Source organism: Hevea brasiliensis, chromosome 10 (genome assembly GCF_030052815.1).
Source record: "Hevea brasiliensis isolate MT/VB/25A 57/8 chromosome 10, ASM3005281v1, whole genome shotgun sequence".
In the NCBI taxonomy this organism is placed as follows: domain Eukaryota; kingdom Viridiplantae; phylum Streptophyta; class Magnoliopsida; order Malpighiales; family Euphorbiaceae; genus Hevea; species Hevea brasiliensis.
Window position 1 is genome coordinate 98,109,716 of NC_079502.1, and position 18,363 is coordinate 98,128,078.

Below are 18,363 nucleotides of genomic sequence, written 5' to 3' on the forward strand. Positions count from 1 at the left end.
TTATTGTATTGATTGATTATTTGCACTGGAAGCAAGAAACCAGAAACATACATATTATGTAGCAACAAATTTCCTAGTTGCCCATGGGAAAATGGGACTGCTTCAGGATTTACATGTATGCATACACAAGAGTCCACCTGAACAAATACTTCATGCTGATTGAAGAGAGGGTTGAAGTCATTTTAAGAGGAGCTGCTTCAATCAATAATTTTCAATTTGCAGACTCAGCACCAGGTGCCGAAGCAAACAAGCAAAACATTCCCTGCAGTTCTTTCAATCTTTGCCCTAATTAACTAGGATGAACTATGTTAAGAAACCAGAAACTGCAACAACAGCAATGAAGATTTCAATAAGATTTAAATACATCACATCACGTAAAGAATACTTGGCAAGAGACGCTGTCATTAAATTCACTAACCAGAATTACAGATTAAAAGGAGTTTATGGTTCAGAGGACTGATTTTGACCGAGCTCTGAGCTCAACATATGGTGGAGGAGCATATCAACTCTTTGACTACGAGTTTTTGTGCTGCATCAATCAAAACAATAAGTTCAGAGTTCTGTTAGCACCTAATATGTGAATTAAGTATATTGCAGTTTTTCACTTCCATAAACAGCTAAGGACATACCCAACATATCGGTGCCGAGGCCTTGCATCTCTTTCATCCTAGAATAATGTGGAAAGTAAAAAAGATATCATTTAGATTCAGTAATTAGCAAAACTGTGACCATCATCGGGTGATAAATCTAATAACAAACACCATAATTGTAGAACAAAAAAATTGCAAAAACTCAAAACTTGATATGGATAAGAAGCAGTATCCTAATGATACAAACCGGATAATAGGGTTGTAAATGAAACAAGTTGAGCTTTGAAGAATTTAGGCTCGGGTCATTAGATTTTTACTGAGCTCGAGCTCAGATTTGAAGGTCGAGCTTGGCTCATTTAGATTTATTAGGCTCAAGCACAGCTCACATTTAACTCATTTATCAAACTCATGAGCGCAGCCTGCATTAAACTTGGTAATGCAGCATTCTATATCATGATCTACTCACAAATAAGACTCAGGTTTAGCTTTCTTAAAACAAGCATACAAGTCTTCTGAAAAAACAGAAAAAGGGTTTGCAACAGGTACCCACCTTATCTTCGCCTATCTCTAGTTCCATTTCAGCAAAGAATGCCTCCAGGACAAAAGCAACAACCTGAAATGCATTGGTAACATTAAGTTATACATTTAGCTACAGCCTTAAAGTACGAAAAATGTGCATTCCAATAAGCAATGTAGCTAAGAAAATAAGGACCCACAACATATCGGCCAATAATATCACAAAAGAAAGATCCAATTCAATGACAATTAATTTCCAACTACCATGTTACCAATCACAGGAGTGCAATTCCAGAATTTCTTAAACCTCAGCCCTATCATGATTAGGAAATACTGAAAAGAAAATCATCCTATCTTCAACTTTTTCTATTCATGACCATTGCACCGTGGGTTAGCATTTATCCATGTTTTGATGTTTGATAACACATTTGAGTTGTTCAAACTTTGAATGCTAGATTGCTTTCTAATGATAACATATATCTTCTTTATCATTCAGATGAACCATCCACGCTAATGTATCATTGAGAAGCTTCTGGAGTAGCCAGTCACCAATTTTTCACATGTTGTGAGGCTCATTGGATGAGAAGAATACCCACCGTGCAATTGAAATGACCATTTGCTTATTTCAATACTTGAAATGCATATCATTTTACAAAGGAATGTGTTTAAGGTATTGATGGAAATTTTCTTTTAGAAGTAAAGACTCAGCATCCACACCTCTGTTATGAGTAATAAGGAGAATAAGGGGTGTTGCAAATAAATAGAGGGCCTTTGGGGTTGAAATTGTAATAAAGGAATAGTATGGAAATTAGTAGGGACAGTTAGGAATTAGTTAGAGAGTGGCAGGAACAGTTACTAAAGAGGTCTATAGCTGTATAAACAACAGCTATTGTAACAAGAGAAACTATTCCACAATATTATCAATGAATTTCTCATTCTCCTCTCTCTAATTTTGTTCTTTCTCTTCTCTCTCTGCCTTTTCGCTGCTTCTTGCTCTTCTTTTCCTATCCTTTCCTCTGTATTCTCAGCTATACTGGAGAGTAGGGTTCTGTTACATAACAACCTCTCTCATAGCTAATGTGTTCTTTTTCCTGCCAATGATAAGGCAAAAGAGTAGAACTCTATTCAGCTCTACATTAGTCATTTATCTTCAATGGAAAACTTCATGTATCTCTAAGCTGTTGCTTTTGTGAGACAGAAAATAGATATAAAAAAAATTCTAGAAAGCTGAAATACTAAATAGACTTACCAAATTCAAAAGCAGTAGAACAGTTATAAGGTAGAAGCTGATGAAATATGCAAGGGACCAAGAGCTTCCTGTCAAGTCCTTATAGCTCTGAAATGGTATGGGCAAATGACGGATCGAGTAATTATAAAATAAAGGAGTAGGAAAGTTAAAACAGATAAAGATATATTTTAACAGGTAAAGATTACTTTTGTGATGTTGAATGTCATATGCAATGCAAAATATCCAGCATGTAACATATGATGTTCCCAGAAAATTACCACAGAAAGACAGCAAAATCTGGTAATTATGATAATAAAAGTGAAAAGAAAAAATAGGAAAGGTGTAGAAAATCAAGAAATAATTATGTTACCTGCATCCAAATTTGCCAATTTCCCATCACTAGCAGATTAAAAAGTGTCACCATTCCATTTGGATAGTCATTAAAATTGAATAGTATATAACTGATTTTGTCAAGGATTGTGAGTTTCAGGAACCAACAGTAACCCTAAATAAAACCTATCAGGGGAAAAAAAAAAAAAAAGAAATAAAGGCAAGTAGCCTAAATGAAAATGCAAATATTTAGCTAATTTTTTATATGATCACGGGAAAGGACATCCTCTCACAATTACACATCAGCAATCCACAGGCAGATTAGAGGCTACTTATGTTTTACAGTGCCAAAGTATTACAGTTGTATGAAAAAAGAAAATGTTCAGTTTAAGATAAAGCCATAAAGGATACTCAGAATCAGCAAGATCTGTGTCTTCCAGATTGGGGTTCCCAGCATTGACAAGTCCACCAAAGATCTACAAATTTAAACGAGTAGAGAATATTATAACATTAAATGGAATATCACCTAATGGAGTGAATAGAATCCCAAAGATATGCCATTCAAAGAAATGATGATCAGATAACACAAGTGATCAAGCAACGAGCAGATTGAACAAAATGATGAAACATTTAACTTAGGGCCAAAATTATATTAATCATTCACATAATTAAGTCCAAACTGTTTTATCTTGTAAATGTATTAAAATGCTGCCTGTAGATAAAGAACAATTTTCAAAGCAAAATAACTTGGTTCTAAATTTTCATGTTGAAAAAAAAATATAAATAAGTGGATGCAATACATGTTAGAAAGTTTTTCTGCACTTTACTTTCCTATTACTGGGAAGCATAAGTTGACGATGAAAAGAAAATCCTATGAAATAGAGTGCAATTTGATTGATTTGATAGGTAAGCAGGTGAAGAAAGCACCCAATGTACCTGTACACCAAGAGAACAATAGATACATAGTACACAAAATATTGTGCCCAGATATGGCATCAAACTTGGTATGAGGGTTAAGAATGTGGCCACAAAAGCTCGGTAACTTCGGACATGCATCAACAACCTTATCAATCTTAACATTCTTGCCAGGAGAAGGTAACGAATCCTGTCAACAAAAAAAGAAACGATCCATCACAAATGAAGAATTGATATTTGTATCTAATGAAATTTACAATTTCCTATTAGAAAACTAATGCTCACAGGATGAAGATAACAAAATAAGAGCAGAGTGAACAATGTCAAAATGCAAATTCACATTTGATTTGATGAGCATCCATCGTACACATGTATGATATCAATGAACCAACAAAGAAAAAATATGTGAGAAAAACTAATGCTCCTGATCATATATGAATATATGAGGGCACAGACATGCAACTGTCCTACATTACCTAGTTGATCATTGCAATCTTTCGATAGGTAAGGCTACCAACCAGGAACTAACCCTTAAAACCTGGGAAATTTACCACAAAGAAACTGTAGACATCTCTTAAGAATTCACTCCATTGCATCAGCAAAATTTTCAAAAGAATTCAAGTAAATAGATCAAACAAGTTTACCCTAATCATCCATCTCATTTGCCATTACTCATTGAAAAATCTAGTAAACAAAAGTGAAAATGAAAGAAGTATGATGCAAAATATTTAAAGATATGCATTAGCCAGAGATTTGAAGAATCAGTAGTCCTTACCATTCTCCATTTGAAAGAAAAGTGAGTCCATGAGGCGATGCAAAAGTTAGAGTTTCTCCAATAACTGCAAATATAAAATTACTGTCATGGTTATATGTTGCAGCCTAAAATACCATGAGTCCAGCCAACAAATATTTTCTTTCTTGACATTATGTCAAAAGCAAGGAAAAATCAACATGACCAAAGAAAATTGTCCTTAGAAAAATTGTAATGTACATAGCAAAACATCTACATATTTTTCTTTCTTTCTTTCTTTCTTTCCTTTTCTTCTTCTTTTTGCTGTAACTAAGAGGCCAAAGATCCAAGCAATCTATATTGCTGTTGACACACATTTTATGGCTATTAATATTTAAAAAAATAAATTGAATTACAAATTGCAATCTCTTTTGGATGCCCTACTGTTGGAAAGCTTAATATTTTCCTTCCATTGGGGATTTTCCATTCCTAATTCTAGGTTCAAATTTGGAACTGGATATCTTAACAAACTTATAACTTTGTGGTCCTTCTTGGATCCAAACATAGAAACTAGAATAAGAGTTATGGAAAGGAAATGAGGCAATAATCCCATTCCAGGCAACCAGCATTAAGATACAAAAAGAAGTCTCCATCCAAATTATCTATCCAGTGTGACGAAAAATTGAGACAAAGGAAGTAATTATTCTGATCAGATAATCCTACGTCGTCATAAATTCACTCACTAAATGATAAAAAAGAAAAATGACTCTAATTAACTATTTCTTTGTTCAATGAACTCCAAAGGATAAAAAAACTATAATAGTTTTTTACTGAAATAATGTCAGAGCAATAATCACTAGAAATGAAAATGTTAGGAGAAAGAAATTGTGGATTAAAGGAGAAAAAGGAATTAACTCCTGGCAATGGTTATGCAAGAGAATTACCTATTACCCATGTGATCAGAAAATCAAAACGATTTTGACCATCCCTCCAGTAGTTCTCAAAACCAAAAGAGTATACTTTTAGTGCCATTTCCAGAACGTAGATCCAACCTGATGGACAATATGCAATCATGAAGCTGATACACATCTAACTTTTGTATCATAACTTAAATCATTATGAAATACCAAGACAAAATTTATATTATGATGTTTTTGAGTTAAGAGGCAGTTGACTCTTGATAAATTAAAGCCCATTTTTCACCTGAAATAGACATGATAATTAGTGCAACATCATATGCAGTACATATTAGGGAGAGAAGAAAACAAACATACCGAAGACAAATTCCACCACCTGCCACACTTTTTGAGCAGAATTATTTTCTATATCAAGCTGCAATATAAGGTTTGTAAAACTGAGTCAGCATTTAGATATTCAAAGTCATTAAGAAAGTAACTACATTAATGTTCTCGATTGTTTGAAATTTTTGGTTTTGTGACCAAGACAAGAATATCAACTTTTCGAGCAGATAATTAAGTAAAGTCTTAATTATCCTTTTTCATATATGTCAGAGCACAGTAGGATTCTAAAATGCCTCTCATTGATCCCAAAGCTTCTTACTGTTGGTCTTCTCATAGAAGTCGCTTGCTTAAGTTTATCTGTAGATGAATTCCCTATGTTCAATATATTATGTAAATTAAATGCAGAATTTATTTGCAAATTCAATCAATTTTACTTAAGTCAGATTTATAGTCTTACCAGTATAAGATTCATTCACAAATTTTACCAGTCTTGTAGAATTTGGATCAAGTATAACCAATTCCATGTAATTATTGCGGTATGATTCAAAATGAGTATGTGTGCATACCAACCATGTGGATTTACAATTAACTCCATCAAGCCTTCTGGCATTCATTTATATCAAACAAACTATTAGCAGAATTTGAATATGTGGAAATCAAACTTTCTAGCAGATTTAACTCTATACATTGATCATGAAAAGATGACAAAATTGTTAAGGATTAGCTCTGTTATATTACCGTTGTTTCGATGATAACGGCAATCAGATTCACAAGAAGAATGAAGGATATTATATAGCCAAATATGGGGCTCCTTACGAAGGCTTTCAGATTTTCAGAGAATGCTGAAAGGTAGATTGAAGGACAATTCTCAAAGATAGACGGCTGCAACCAGAATCCAAAGTGTCAAAGAGACAACATAAAATCTCTAAGAAGTTTCCTTAAGATTTGGTTTCAGAACAATACAACTTACAACATCTTCTTTTTGGAATCTAAGAGCAATTGCATTGCAAAGGTCAGCAAATTCTTCCAAGTTGATCTACATAAGAAAATAGATGAAGTCCACAAAGATAAAAGGACAATAAGCAATCAATAAATGATAGCCAAATTACATCACAAATGGCAGACAGCATTTTAAAGAGGAAGTACACCAGCTAGAATGTATGAAGTCAACTTTTGTTTTACCAATGGTGAGGTAAGCACAAATCTTATATTAACTATGATTGATAGAATAAAAAATCCTACAGCATCATATTAAAAAAAAATGTTTAATTATTTTCTCTATATACAAGTGCACTGTTCACTTTAAAAAGCACAAACAGGTCAGCAAGATTCACACTTAATAGCAAAAAAATGTTTGTAAACACATACTGAAGCTTTTCAGTGAACATTTCAATACTTAGCTTGTGCATACATATTATTGATGGTATTTTTAATAAATATGAATTATTCTTCTTTTTCTTTTGTTTTTGCTTTTGTTCATCTGCTTATTTTATGAATAGGAATGTAGTCAACATGATATCAATGGGAAAAAAGAAACTGTAGTTTTTTCAAACAAAGAGAAGAAAAATAAGAACCTACCTTGAAATCACGAGTATCATCCAGCTCATCAAATATCAACTCGAATTCTTCTCTTGATATTTTTGGCAGGGTCCTAACCAAAATATAATGAAGGTTTGTTTTCAATGCATATATTAATTTTAAAAAATAGTATGCACAAACCCTTGATTACATAAGAGAATTCAATATCATGTAGAAAACTACACACCAAATATCAAAAAAACCATATATGCATCTTAGATTCCAATGATAAATGATGATTATATCATGTCATGGTTCACCAATTAAGCTTATTTTCATCAAATCAATGGAGAAAGAAAACAAGAAATATCTCACACTCTGAGGCACCTCTTCATTTCATGTATGGTATCTTCTCCATTCTCAGGCATCACATGGGACAAGTTAAGGTTCTTAACATATCCACAAAACCCAGATTCAGATTAATGGGTCATGTAGTGTATTGACTATTGACGATAGTAACATAAAGTTACCTGTATTTGTTAAGTTCTTCAAACAAATGAATACATTGCTCCTTATTAAGATATCCAACATTCTGTAGTACAAGAAAGCAATCCCATTAACGATGATGCAACAACAACAATATAAGTGCAGTAACAGAAAATGGTAGAACTACAATTAGCAGGGAAAAAGTTGCACCATATTTCAAATGTAAAGAATTAAAACTAGTAGGCAAATTTTAAAAAATAAAAATTGATACCATCCAAGTATAAAATTACTGTTCCCTCATAAACTCATACTTATCCACTCCTTTGTGATAATATATTGATAGGTCTTTGTTGCATATTCAAAATGTTTTAAACAAGTTACCCACACTGACTTAAAGCCTATTCCTTACAATGATATGGAACAGACTGACTTGAATTCCAACCTAAAATGCTATCTTGAAGATACCACTAAATGAGGACACCGCACTGTCATATAGGCTTCAATTAAGCATTTTACAACAAAATTATTCATCTTCATATCTGTTAATGGAACAAAAAAAAAAAGGGCACCATCATTACACAAAGGCCAAGATATTCTTCTATTATGGTTCAGTTTTATCAAACCTCTCAAAGGGTGTTGTGCGTGTTTTACGGGTGTATTCTTCTAATAATATGCCAATCTTAAACCAGAGCTCTTTAAGATTTCCTGCTAATATGTTATGGGTGTTGTCTAAAAGTGGAAATCAATAATTTATAAATGAACAATTTGGAAACATGCACATATTTACACACACATGCAAATTTCGTTGCAACCTCCATGACATAAATTAGGCACTTGTGAATTGAAAGGAAAGATAGTTGAAGAGCAGGTGAAGAGGAGATTTAACTGTGAAGTGACATTATACTTACATACTTATCAATGAGGTTGAAGGCTTTCATCAACATTCTTTCTTCCATTCTCATGGAGGCAGAAACTTGTGTTTTGCAAAAAAAAAAAAAACAAAAAAAGAACAAAAAAAAATAAGGATTTATATATATTTTTTTTTATTTTTTTATATGAAATGAAAATTGAACTCTCCTAAGTAGTTTTTGCGCTTAGCCCCCAAGAATAAAGGAGGAGGGAGGAGGGAGTGACAAACCAAAAAAAAAACAAAACACACCTGGATATATATGATATAATGATATAAGCGTTGATATAAACTACGAACGACGCTAATACTAGTGGTGTAGGTGAATAGTGTGTGTGTGTATAGGCATGCAGGCGAGCGCGACGCGCCGCGCCGCGTGTGTGGTGGTGTGAGTGTTAGTGTGTGGTGTTCCCACATCATGGGTGGAAGTTAATCCATGGGTAAATAGAGTAGAGGAGATAGTAGAGTAGAGTAACAGAATACAAGATAGAGATAGAAGACAATAGAAGAGAGAATAGAAAGAGACCAATTAGGAAGGGAGAGGGAAGGAAGGAGGAGGGGTTGGAGGAATGTTGGATCACTTGTTGGAAAAATTATGGGATGGATAAATTAGAAAAGAAAGGATGGGATTGGAGATGAATTGGAATGAGAATGAATGAAAAGAAAGAAAAAAAGTAAAAAAAAGGGTATTAAAAAGTAGTAAAAAGTGAAGAGAAAGAAGAAAAAAAAAAGAATAAGAGAATAGAAGAGACAGAGACAAGAAAAAAAGAAAAGATAGAGATAGAGAGATAGAAGAAAGAGATAGACTAGAGAAGAAGAAATACTAAATAGAAAGTAAGTAAATAGAAAAAAAAAATAATAGATGCAGAGGACTAGAAAACAAATAAAAACAAAGGAATGAGAACAAAATGAAAGGTTAATGAAATATGAATGATTTTTTGGAGATTATTGGTGATGATTGAAATAGACATGTAGGAAGTGATAGAAATAATTGATGGTATGTAGATTGGGTTTGGAAATTTTTTGAGGATGGAAAATTTTTGGTTTTTTTTTGGCAATTGCTTTGAAATACATTTATATTTTTTAATTTATATAATTTAGCAAATATACTTAATAATAAAAAATTTATAAAAAGAAAAGTTTTCAAAAAAAAAAAAAAAAGTGGCCAAATCGGAACAAAAAAAACAAATGCAAAAGACAATAGACAGAGGAGAAAAAGGATTGGAAGAGGTAACAAGTCAAAGTCGTAACAAGTCAACAAGGTAGTCTGGGAGTCAACAGTTCAGTCAGTAAGAAAAAAAGTAAACAAGTGAAAAGGAGTAAAAAAAGTAAAGTAAAAAAAGAGAAAAAAAAGGAGTAATGAAATGAGGTTGGAAGTGAGGATATGGAATATGGATATATGTGATGATAGATGGGATATGAGAAGATATGGAAGTAGAGTAGAGAGAAGAAGAGAGAAAGTGAGAATGGAGTGGGAAAGAGAAGGAGAAAGAAGAGGAGGAAAGAGTGGAAGAGAAAAAAAGAAAAAGAGAAAAGAAAAAGAAAAAAAGAGATGAAATAATAATATGAATAAATAAAATGATAAAAGAGAAGCAAAGAAAGGCAAAAAAAAGAAAGAAAAAGGCAAAAAAAAAGAAGCAGAAAGGAGAAAAAGAAAAAAAGATATAAGAGAAGGAGAAAGAAAGAGAAGAGAAAGAAAAAGGAAGAGAGAGGAGAAAGGATAGGAAAGGAGAAGAGAAAGAAAAAGTTAATAATTAGAGAGGAAAGAAGAGAAAGAAGAAAGAAGAAAAGAAAGAAGAAAGAAAGATTATAAAAATAATTAAAATAGAAATTAAATAATAATATAAAAATAGAATAAATAGAAATATTAGATTATAAGAGAATAGAAAAAAAAAATAAAGAGAAAAAGTTGAAAAAGAGAAGTAAAGGAAGCAGAAAAGAAAATAAAAAAGGAAAAGAAAGGGGGATGAGTGTGGGAACCATGAAAAGTGGAATGGTTTGGGAGATATTTATTTAGATGAAAAAAAAAAAAGAAAAAAATAAATTATTAATGAATAAGAAAAAACTCAAAAGAAATTGGAAAAAAAAGAGAAGTATATATATTAAAAAAAAAAAGAAAGAAAAAGATACTCAGTTACTATAACTATAGAATGGTAGAGTTCAGCTATACCATATTTCAGAGAGAGCTATTCTTCTCATATGACCATCTTTCACTTCTCCTCTCTCAATCAATCTTGGTTTTTTTTCATTCTCAGCTCTGATGGAAAAAAGAAGAGATTTAGAAAGATCTGAAAGAATGTTTTGAAAGATGAGAAAGAAATATGATTGGTTTTTTTTGATTTTGTTGGAATATGTGTTAGATAGAAAAAAAGAGAAGTATTAAAAAATGTGTTAGGTGTTGAGAAAATATATGGAAAGAGAGCAACTACTATGTGATGTAAATGATGACATTTAGACTAATTTTTTTGTCAGTGTTTGGACAGCACGAGATCTCCTTTCTCATTTGGATTACACACAGGATTTTATAATAAGCTACATTTTATTCACAACAGTTAATTAAATTTAAAATTATATATAAATGATATTATGATTGAGTGATGATGTAGAGAGATGATATTGTTCTAAAAGAGAAGAAGAAGAGAAAAGAGAAAAAAAGGTAAGTTAAAGCAGAGAAGTAGAGTAAGTAGAGTGCAAGTTAAGTAAGTGAAGGAGCAAGAAGGCATGGTGTTAGTGAGAAAGGTGTTTGTGGGTAGTGAGAAAAGAGTTGTTTTGAATGGAGTATCACTTTAAATAGATGGGTTTTCATGATGATGGGAGGATGGAGGAGGGATGGGGGATGGGGATGGTGGGAGGAGAGTGATGGTTTTAGTTTGATGTAAGAGAGAGATTGTGATCGAAGGATAATGGAAAAGTTGAAAGTGAAAATAAAAAATGATGTTGACCATAAAGAATGTAATATGTATAATAGTATATGGTAGTAGTTAGATGAGAGAAGAGAGAAGAAGAGAGTGAAGGATATGAGAGAGATAAGATGAGAAGAAGAGAAGTGAGAATGAGATAGATGAGAAGAAGAGAGAATTGATGAGAGAAGAGAAGAGTAGGAGAGAGAGAAGATGATTGAGGTGAGAGTTAGAGTAAAGAGATAAGTTGAGAGAGGTTGAGAGAGTAGAGAGCATTAGAGGAAAGAGAGAAGAAAGAAGAAAAGAAATTGGGAGAGAAAGAGGACTTGGAGGAAAGTAGTACAACATGACCTAGAAGCATTATACATTTCTGAGGATTTAACCCAAAATCGTTTAGAGTGGAGAAAGCGAATCCATATAGCCGACCCCAAATTTTTGGGATAAAGGCTTAGTTGAGTTGAGTTGAGTTGAGTTGAAAATTGCTATTGAGATAGTTAAAAGACACCATCAAAAAGTTGAAAATGAGACGAAGACCAAATAAATAATATTAGTAGCATGTCATAGTGTTCACACTCACAACTTTACCTGACCTTTGAAGCTATCATATACAACAGCAAGGATCAAGTTTGTGACAAAGTACACACCCAGTAGCACGTAGAGAACAAAAAACAGGCAATACCAACGGGAATCCCTGTAAATGAAAATAAGATGATAAACAATAGAATCTGAATTTGTGTACAAGAAGTATTTAGTGATCATCCCACCTGGCCTTGGTTAACATAGATTGAAAAAAAAATGGCATGACTTCTATTGTAAGAATAACCAAAACAGGCCGGGACAGGAAAGCAATAGTCAGTACAAATCTTTGAGGAGATTGTCATTTACTCCAAATAGAAAGAGACCTCTGTTGTTTACAGACAAATCAGAAAAATAAGAACAGAATAATCACTCAAATACACAAAGTAATGTCTTCAACAGGAAATGCAGCTTATAGGTGAGCTTATCTAACAGATTAGAGGTGCAGAGCCTGAAGGAGCACAAATATCTAATTAATTAGACATAATATTGGGCGACATGGAGCTTCTTTAATGTTGCTGTCAAAATATTGTTTATGCTCATATTTGTAGCCATCTCACCCCAACTTGTATACCAATTATCACTAGCTAAACACAAAGCATCATGTGGAACTTAGTTTATATCAGATTCTTACAAGGCTGTGCTCTGTTACAAGGATCTGATGCACACGAATCTCCAGTTCCAGTGTTTCCAAAACGTCTAGCCTTTAGATTCTGCTGTTTGGGGATGCCTTAAAACACCCAAGATGAATGGCTTTAGATTTATAACTTTGTTTGTTCAGTTTCTTATGTTGCCATGGAGTAGGAGTAGGTTTACAGGGATATTCAACTTTTGCTGATGCCTTAACTTATATCTAAAATGTTTTCCTTAAACAGAACTTCTTCTTCTTCTTCTTCTTTTCTCTCTCTCTATTAGCACACATCAATCTTTATATCCTCATTGCAGTTGTGCTTGTTTCATTCTCTCTCTCTCTCTCTCTCTCTCTCTCTCTCTCTAATATATATATATATATATATATATATATATATATATATATATATATATTAGCACACATCAAACTTTACGTCCTCATTGCAGTTATTATTATTTCATGGACCTGTCTGGAACCTGGATTAGGCAACAGCTAACAGGATTGAAAACTTAAAATAAGCAAGTAAAATAAACTTTCCTAAACAACTTTCCAAGCTTACTTGTATGCAGGTATCCACACATCTGGATTGTTGGATGTTGTAAATAAAACAAACATCTGATACAATGTGGTGCCATATGAAGTAAAAACTGTTTTCCCCTGCTGGGTATCTTCAAACATGACATACGCTAACCAACTGGAAAACAGAAGAAATAATAGCCACAGAGCCTGCAGTTCAAGAAATCAGACAGCAATGAGTCATGAAAGAAATGATAACATAATGTAATATGTACTTATACAGCTAAAGAGCATATCAGATTCAGAATATGATATAAGATAAATATAAGTAAAATATCCAATGAATTAATAATGAAAGAATATTACTAAGTAATATTGGTTGCAGGTCTGGCTGCAATAAAAATAAAGATAGGATGACAGGATTGTGAACAGACCAAGACATTTACGTACGTTCCAAGCATTCCAGCCAGTATGATGATGCCATTCTGCAAGTCCCTGAGCTCATGACAAAATAAACACTCATCAAAAAAGAAGTGTAATTTGTTTGACAGCCCAAAGTAATATTAAACACGTGTTCACTATAGTGACATAAGAAAGCTCAGTCATGATCTTTAGACACCAATCTTATTGCGTTTTTTACTTCACAAAATGATTCATAAACTCTTTATCAACCTCTGGTCCTTGGGCCATTAGAAATTCAATATAGGCCTACCAAGTTATTGTATCTAATGATTCTTTTAATGGGTGGACAAGAAAAAATTATGCAAAATAAAAGATTTGTGACCCCACAACATCTGCATTTATCCATTTAAAAAGAAGGAAAAAAAATGGCATTAGGTCTTTGCAGATAGATTGTTTCCATGGCTCAAACCTATGACTTCCACGTCACAAATGGAGTAATTTTATTGTTACAATAAAATTAGCCAACAATTTAATCTTCAACTTTAAAGAATAAGTTGATGCATCATACACTAGAAAGTCTCAATGCTTATGGCAGTGCTTTGCTTAAATCTAGGTTTCACGAGGATGGAAAAGCAGATATAACATAAATAAGTTAGCATGAGCACAGGATAATATTATCACATGATACCTAATGCTCAGGATAAAAAGGATAACTCTTATATATGGGGCAATCCTGACAGGAAGATAATCAATGGCCACAGGAGACAAATAGAGAGAATAAACCACTAAATCAGCCACCAAAATTGATAGGCAAATGACCTGAAAACTCAACCCCAAAAAAAGTCACTATTAGGCTGAAGAAATAGAAAGCATGCGCTTAAACATAACATTTAAGCCATCAACTAATTATAAAATATTGTAACATATAGAGCAAGGCTGTTCAATCAAGATGGAGATATAAGATGAAATAAAGTCATACAAGTTCAGAGACAGGGAAACAGGAAAATAAACATGAAGCCATTCACACTTATATTTTGAAAGATAATGAAAACGCAGAGATAGATTTTGATGCAACACAGTAGGAAATAATAATTTTCAAATTGAGTTTAAGCAAGCCTATTATCTTCAGAATTTAGATCTGTCAGTAAGTGCAGATAACAATAATAAACTATTTGTAAGTACTCTGTTGACCAAATAGCAAAATAGAGTTGAAGATTGTACAGTAAAGATACTAATAATTTTCTAACTGATTATATAGCTTTGGGCAGTCAACATTTTCACATATCAATTTACAGGAAGACGAGATCGTTGATGCTGGGTTTATGTTTTGATGATAAAACAGAACCTCAGCGCATGTCATTTAGTTGCAAACATAATTACATATGCAGTTGTTCAGGCTGCTGGATAGGCCAACGCAACCTTAATTTCATTACCATAGTACAAAAATGCACAAACACTTCAATTATGAGCAGAAGCAGCATATCTTATTGTACCGTTTCCAATAATATAAATATAAATATACACTGTGTTCCTTTACTATATTATTTATTCAAAAGGGAACTCTACCTAACAAATTGAAAATAACAACAATCAGAAAATAACTTCCAACAAAGAAACCGTAGACAAGTACCTTCAACAGATTCAAAGGATTTCTCCAGAAGATACGGGACCCTTCATATGAAATTGGAAAGAAAATATTCGCTATGAGTATAACGAGTGTTATGCCCTGCAGAAGAAACAGAAACCATATAAATGGCAAAAGAACATATCCGGTGAGTGAGACGTTCCATTAATGGAACACCACAAATGCATAATGCAGACAAGAAGAAACCAAACCCAAAAAGAAATAAGAGAATAATTATCTTAATGATACCTCATAAATAAGAGATTCTGCAGCAGTTAAGTAAGGCAACTGCCCAAGAAAGTAGTAGTCCCTAGCATTCTCACAAGAATGAGCAGGATAATTTAAACACCATAAAGGTTTCTGCACAGGTTAACCACGGAAAGAATAATAAAAATCAGAGGGTAGTAAATAATTAGAATTAAAAGGTAAGCAACATTTGGTACTATTAGCAATAAAAGCGCACACTAACCTCCAAGAAATTGAGTACTATCAATGCAAAGTAATTGAGAGTCCAAATGATATCAAATTGAGTATAGATAAAGTAGAATTTCGCAACGCTTTCAAAGTTTGATTGATCAAGAATTTGCTCAGGTAGACCAACTCCGTCCTCAGCCTGGATAAATAATTCTCAACCGATCATTTAAAAAAATAATAATAATACGGCACTCGCAATGAAGCATTATGTAAAACGACGATAATAATGGAATGAAACAAGGAGATAAAGAGCCTACAAGATCGACGAGAGCAGCAGCCTTCTGAAAACGAGATCCGCGAGTGATAGCATCAGAGCGGCGATTAAACGTCGACGTTTGATCTCGTTCCTTGAAGCTGCCATCGCCGCTAGTTTCTCCAAGCAAAGGCTTCTCCATGTTGTTCAGTTGTTCCTCCTCCAAGAGAGAGAGAGACTCTTCTTCTTCTTCTTCTTCTTCTTCTTCAGCTGCTTCTGTTGTCTCGTTTTGATGTAAAAAGAGACGAAAGCGACGGAGAGAATTTATTGTTATATAACGAACAGATCGGTGGAGGGGAGGGAAGGAGGAGATGGAGATCCGCGTAGTAAGAGTGTCTGTTACGACGTGGAAGCAGATATGCAATAAATAATTAACATATATATATTGGAAACGATAACGGCGTAATCGTCGTCCAAAGTCAGTGTTGGGGCCGCAGTATTAAGAAGCGTGGGCCACCGCGTCCGGTGCCGTGCAGGGAAACGGAGTGAGCGAGAGGAAGCTCCTTGGATATTCGCTTTTTGTTTTGGCTGAATAATGGATTCTGCTTTCGGTTGTGCCTTATCTTATTTTTCTCATTTCTTACAGTTCAAGAAGCAATCAGTGAGGGAGAACAATGCTTTTTTTGTTTTAGTGCAACCCAAAATGAACAAATAAAATAAAATAATTATTTGGTATTAATAATGTAGATAATAACAAGATAATGGATTATGAAAGTCGTATAGGACTGCGACACCTTCTCAAATGTCAAGGCCCCAGTGACCTCTAACGGTGGTGACGTGGTGTCGGCAAGGAAGCTTGACATATAAAATATGAACAGATAGGCAGTTGGAGTGGCCCCGGTATGTTTAATAGTTTTAAGAATAAGATGATCGAGATCGAGGACGGGGTTCAACTTTAATTTTAGGGTTTAATCAAGCTAACTAATTACTTCCGTGTTTTAAAAATATATTATTTAATTTACATATTTTATTTTTATTAATTATTTATTTTCCTTATTAATTTTTTATTAATTAATATATTTTAATAATAATTAAATTATTATTTAATTTCTCTTATTTAAAAAATTAATTAATTTTTATATTTTAAAAACACATTAATTAATTCTATCATTTAGTTCGGTAAACTTTTCAGTCTTTCTATTTTTTTTTAGCTTAAATTGGCTTAATCCTCTCTTGTTTCTCCCCCCCTATATTTTTTTCTCTTTACATTAATATCATTCTCCTCTATAGTATTCATCTTTTGATAAAAGAATAAATTGTCTATGTATTTTCATATAATCAAGTTAATAATTTAGAAAAGTGATTTTCTAATAGAGAAAATATAAAAATAATACTTAGATAATTTAAAAAACATATATTAATTCAGATTTAGCTATTATATAATAAATTTTCCACATTATTTATGAATATATTTTTTTAATTATTGTATTTAAAATAGAATGAAAAAATAGTAATATTTTTCTACATATAAAAAATAATTAATTAATTTTATCAAAATAAATATATTAAACAGTAACTTAATTAGCATTAAAATATGTTCACTAATAAAAAAATTAATAAAAAGTTAAATAATATAAATAAAATATATAAACTAAATAATATATTTTTTAAAATATAGTAAAGACATGCAACAGAGAGAAAAAGAAAGACGGATCTCATCGAACCAGGTGAACCAGTAGTGACTAAAGAATCAAACATGAAACATCAGAATTTAAGATTTCTTTGGAAAGAAAATAACGCGAGATTGCGCTGATACCATATAAAGAAATGCAATAGAGAGAGAAAGGAGGAATTGAGCTTTACTGATCTCGAAACCATAATAAAATTACAATAGTATGTGTACAATTATATAACTGCAGCTATATTTTTTATTTTTAAAAAAAAAAACTGCAGCTATATTACAAACTAAGCTACTCTAACTATCATACACGTGATTTTGGCACCAATCTTGACCTTTGCTTTCTTCTGCTTCTCATTGGTTAAATGAATTAATAGTTAGTTTTGTTAAAAATATAAGAAATAAATAATAATTTTTTTATTTTTAATTAAATTTAAAAATAAATTTATTTGAAAGGGAAAACTTAATTTTAATCCGAATTTAAATTAGATAATTTTGATTTGATTTTTGGTGCGAATTAGACTAGTTTAATTCTGGACTCAAAACAAAATTGTATACAAGCATAATTGCCAAGTAGAATCGGCATTCAGATAATCGAAACTAATGAAATTAAATTGAATTTTAAAAAAATTAAGCATAATTAAATCAAAATATTTGGTTTAACCATTTAGTTATAGTCAAAATGATTGAAAAATTATAATTATAAATTTACAAGTTATTAAAAAAATATCATTATATATCATTAATAAAAATTATAAAATATATTTTTAATTAAAATTTCAATTATTTTAATAAATTCAATTACTATTTTAAGAGTAATCCAACCATCACATTTCAAAATAAATTTTTCTTATTATTTAATTTGTAATAAGAAAGAACTAGTAGATAACATTGAAAATTTCTGTTTA

The 18,363-nt window shown here is 32.2% G+C and overlaps 1 protein-coding gene across 1 annotated transcript; it reads right to left on the minus strand.

Annotated features, from left to right (window-relative positions):
* Positions 1-334: 334 nt before the first annotated feature.
* LOC110668225 (two pore calcium channel protein 1) lies at positions 335-16,478 on the minus strand. The gene is made up of 23 exons (XM_058128406.1): positions 15,842-16,478; positions 15,580-15,723; positions 15,360-15,470; positions 15,117-15,212; positions 14,175-14,305; positions 13,519-13,579; positions 13,128-13,294; positions 11,940-12,052; positions 8,463-8,533; positions 7,599-7,660; positions 7,129-7,201; positions 6,521-6,586; positions 6,289-6,432; positions 5,584-5,641; positions 5,254-5,361; positions 4,355-4,418; positions 3,601-3,769; positions 3,076-3,140; positions 2,705-2,795; positions 2,356-2,442; positions 1,141-1,203; positions 630-667; positions 335-529 (listed from the first exon to the last, which is right to left on the minus strand). The coding sequence occupies exons 1-23, from the start codon at positions 15,977-15,979 to the stop codon at positions 442-444; spliced, it is 2,208 nt and encodes a 735-aa protein (XP_057984389.1). The 5' UTR covers positions 15,980-16,478; the 3' UTR covers positions 335-441.
* Positions 16,479-18,363: the final 1,885 nt, after the last annotated feature.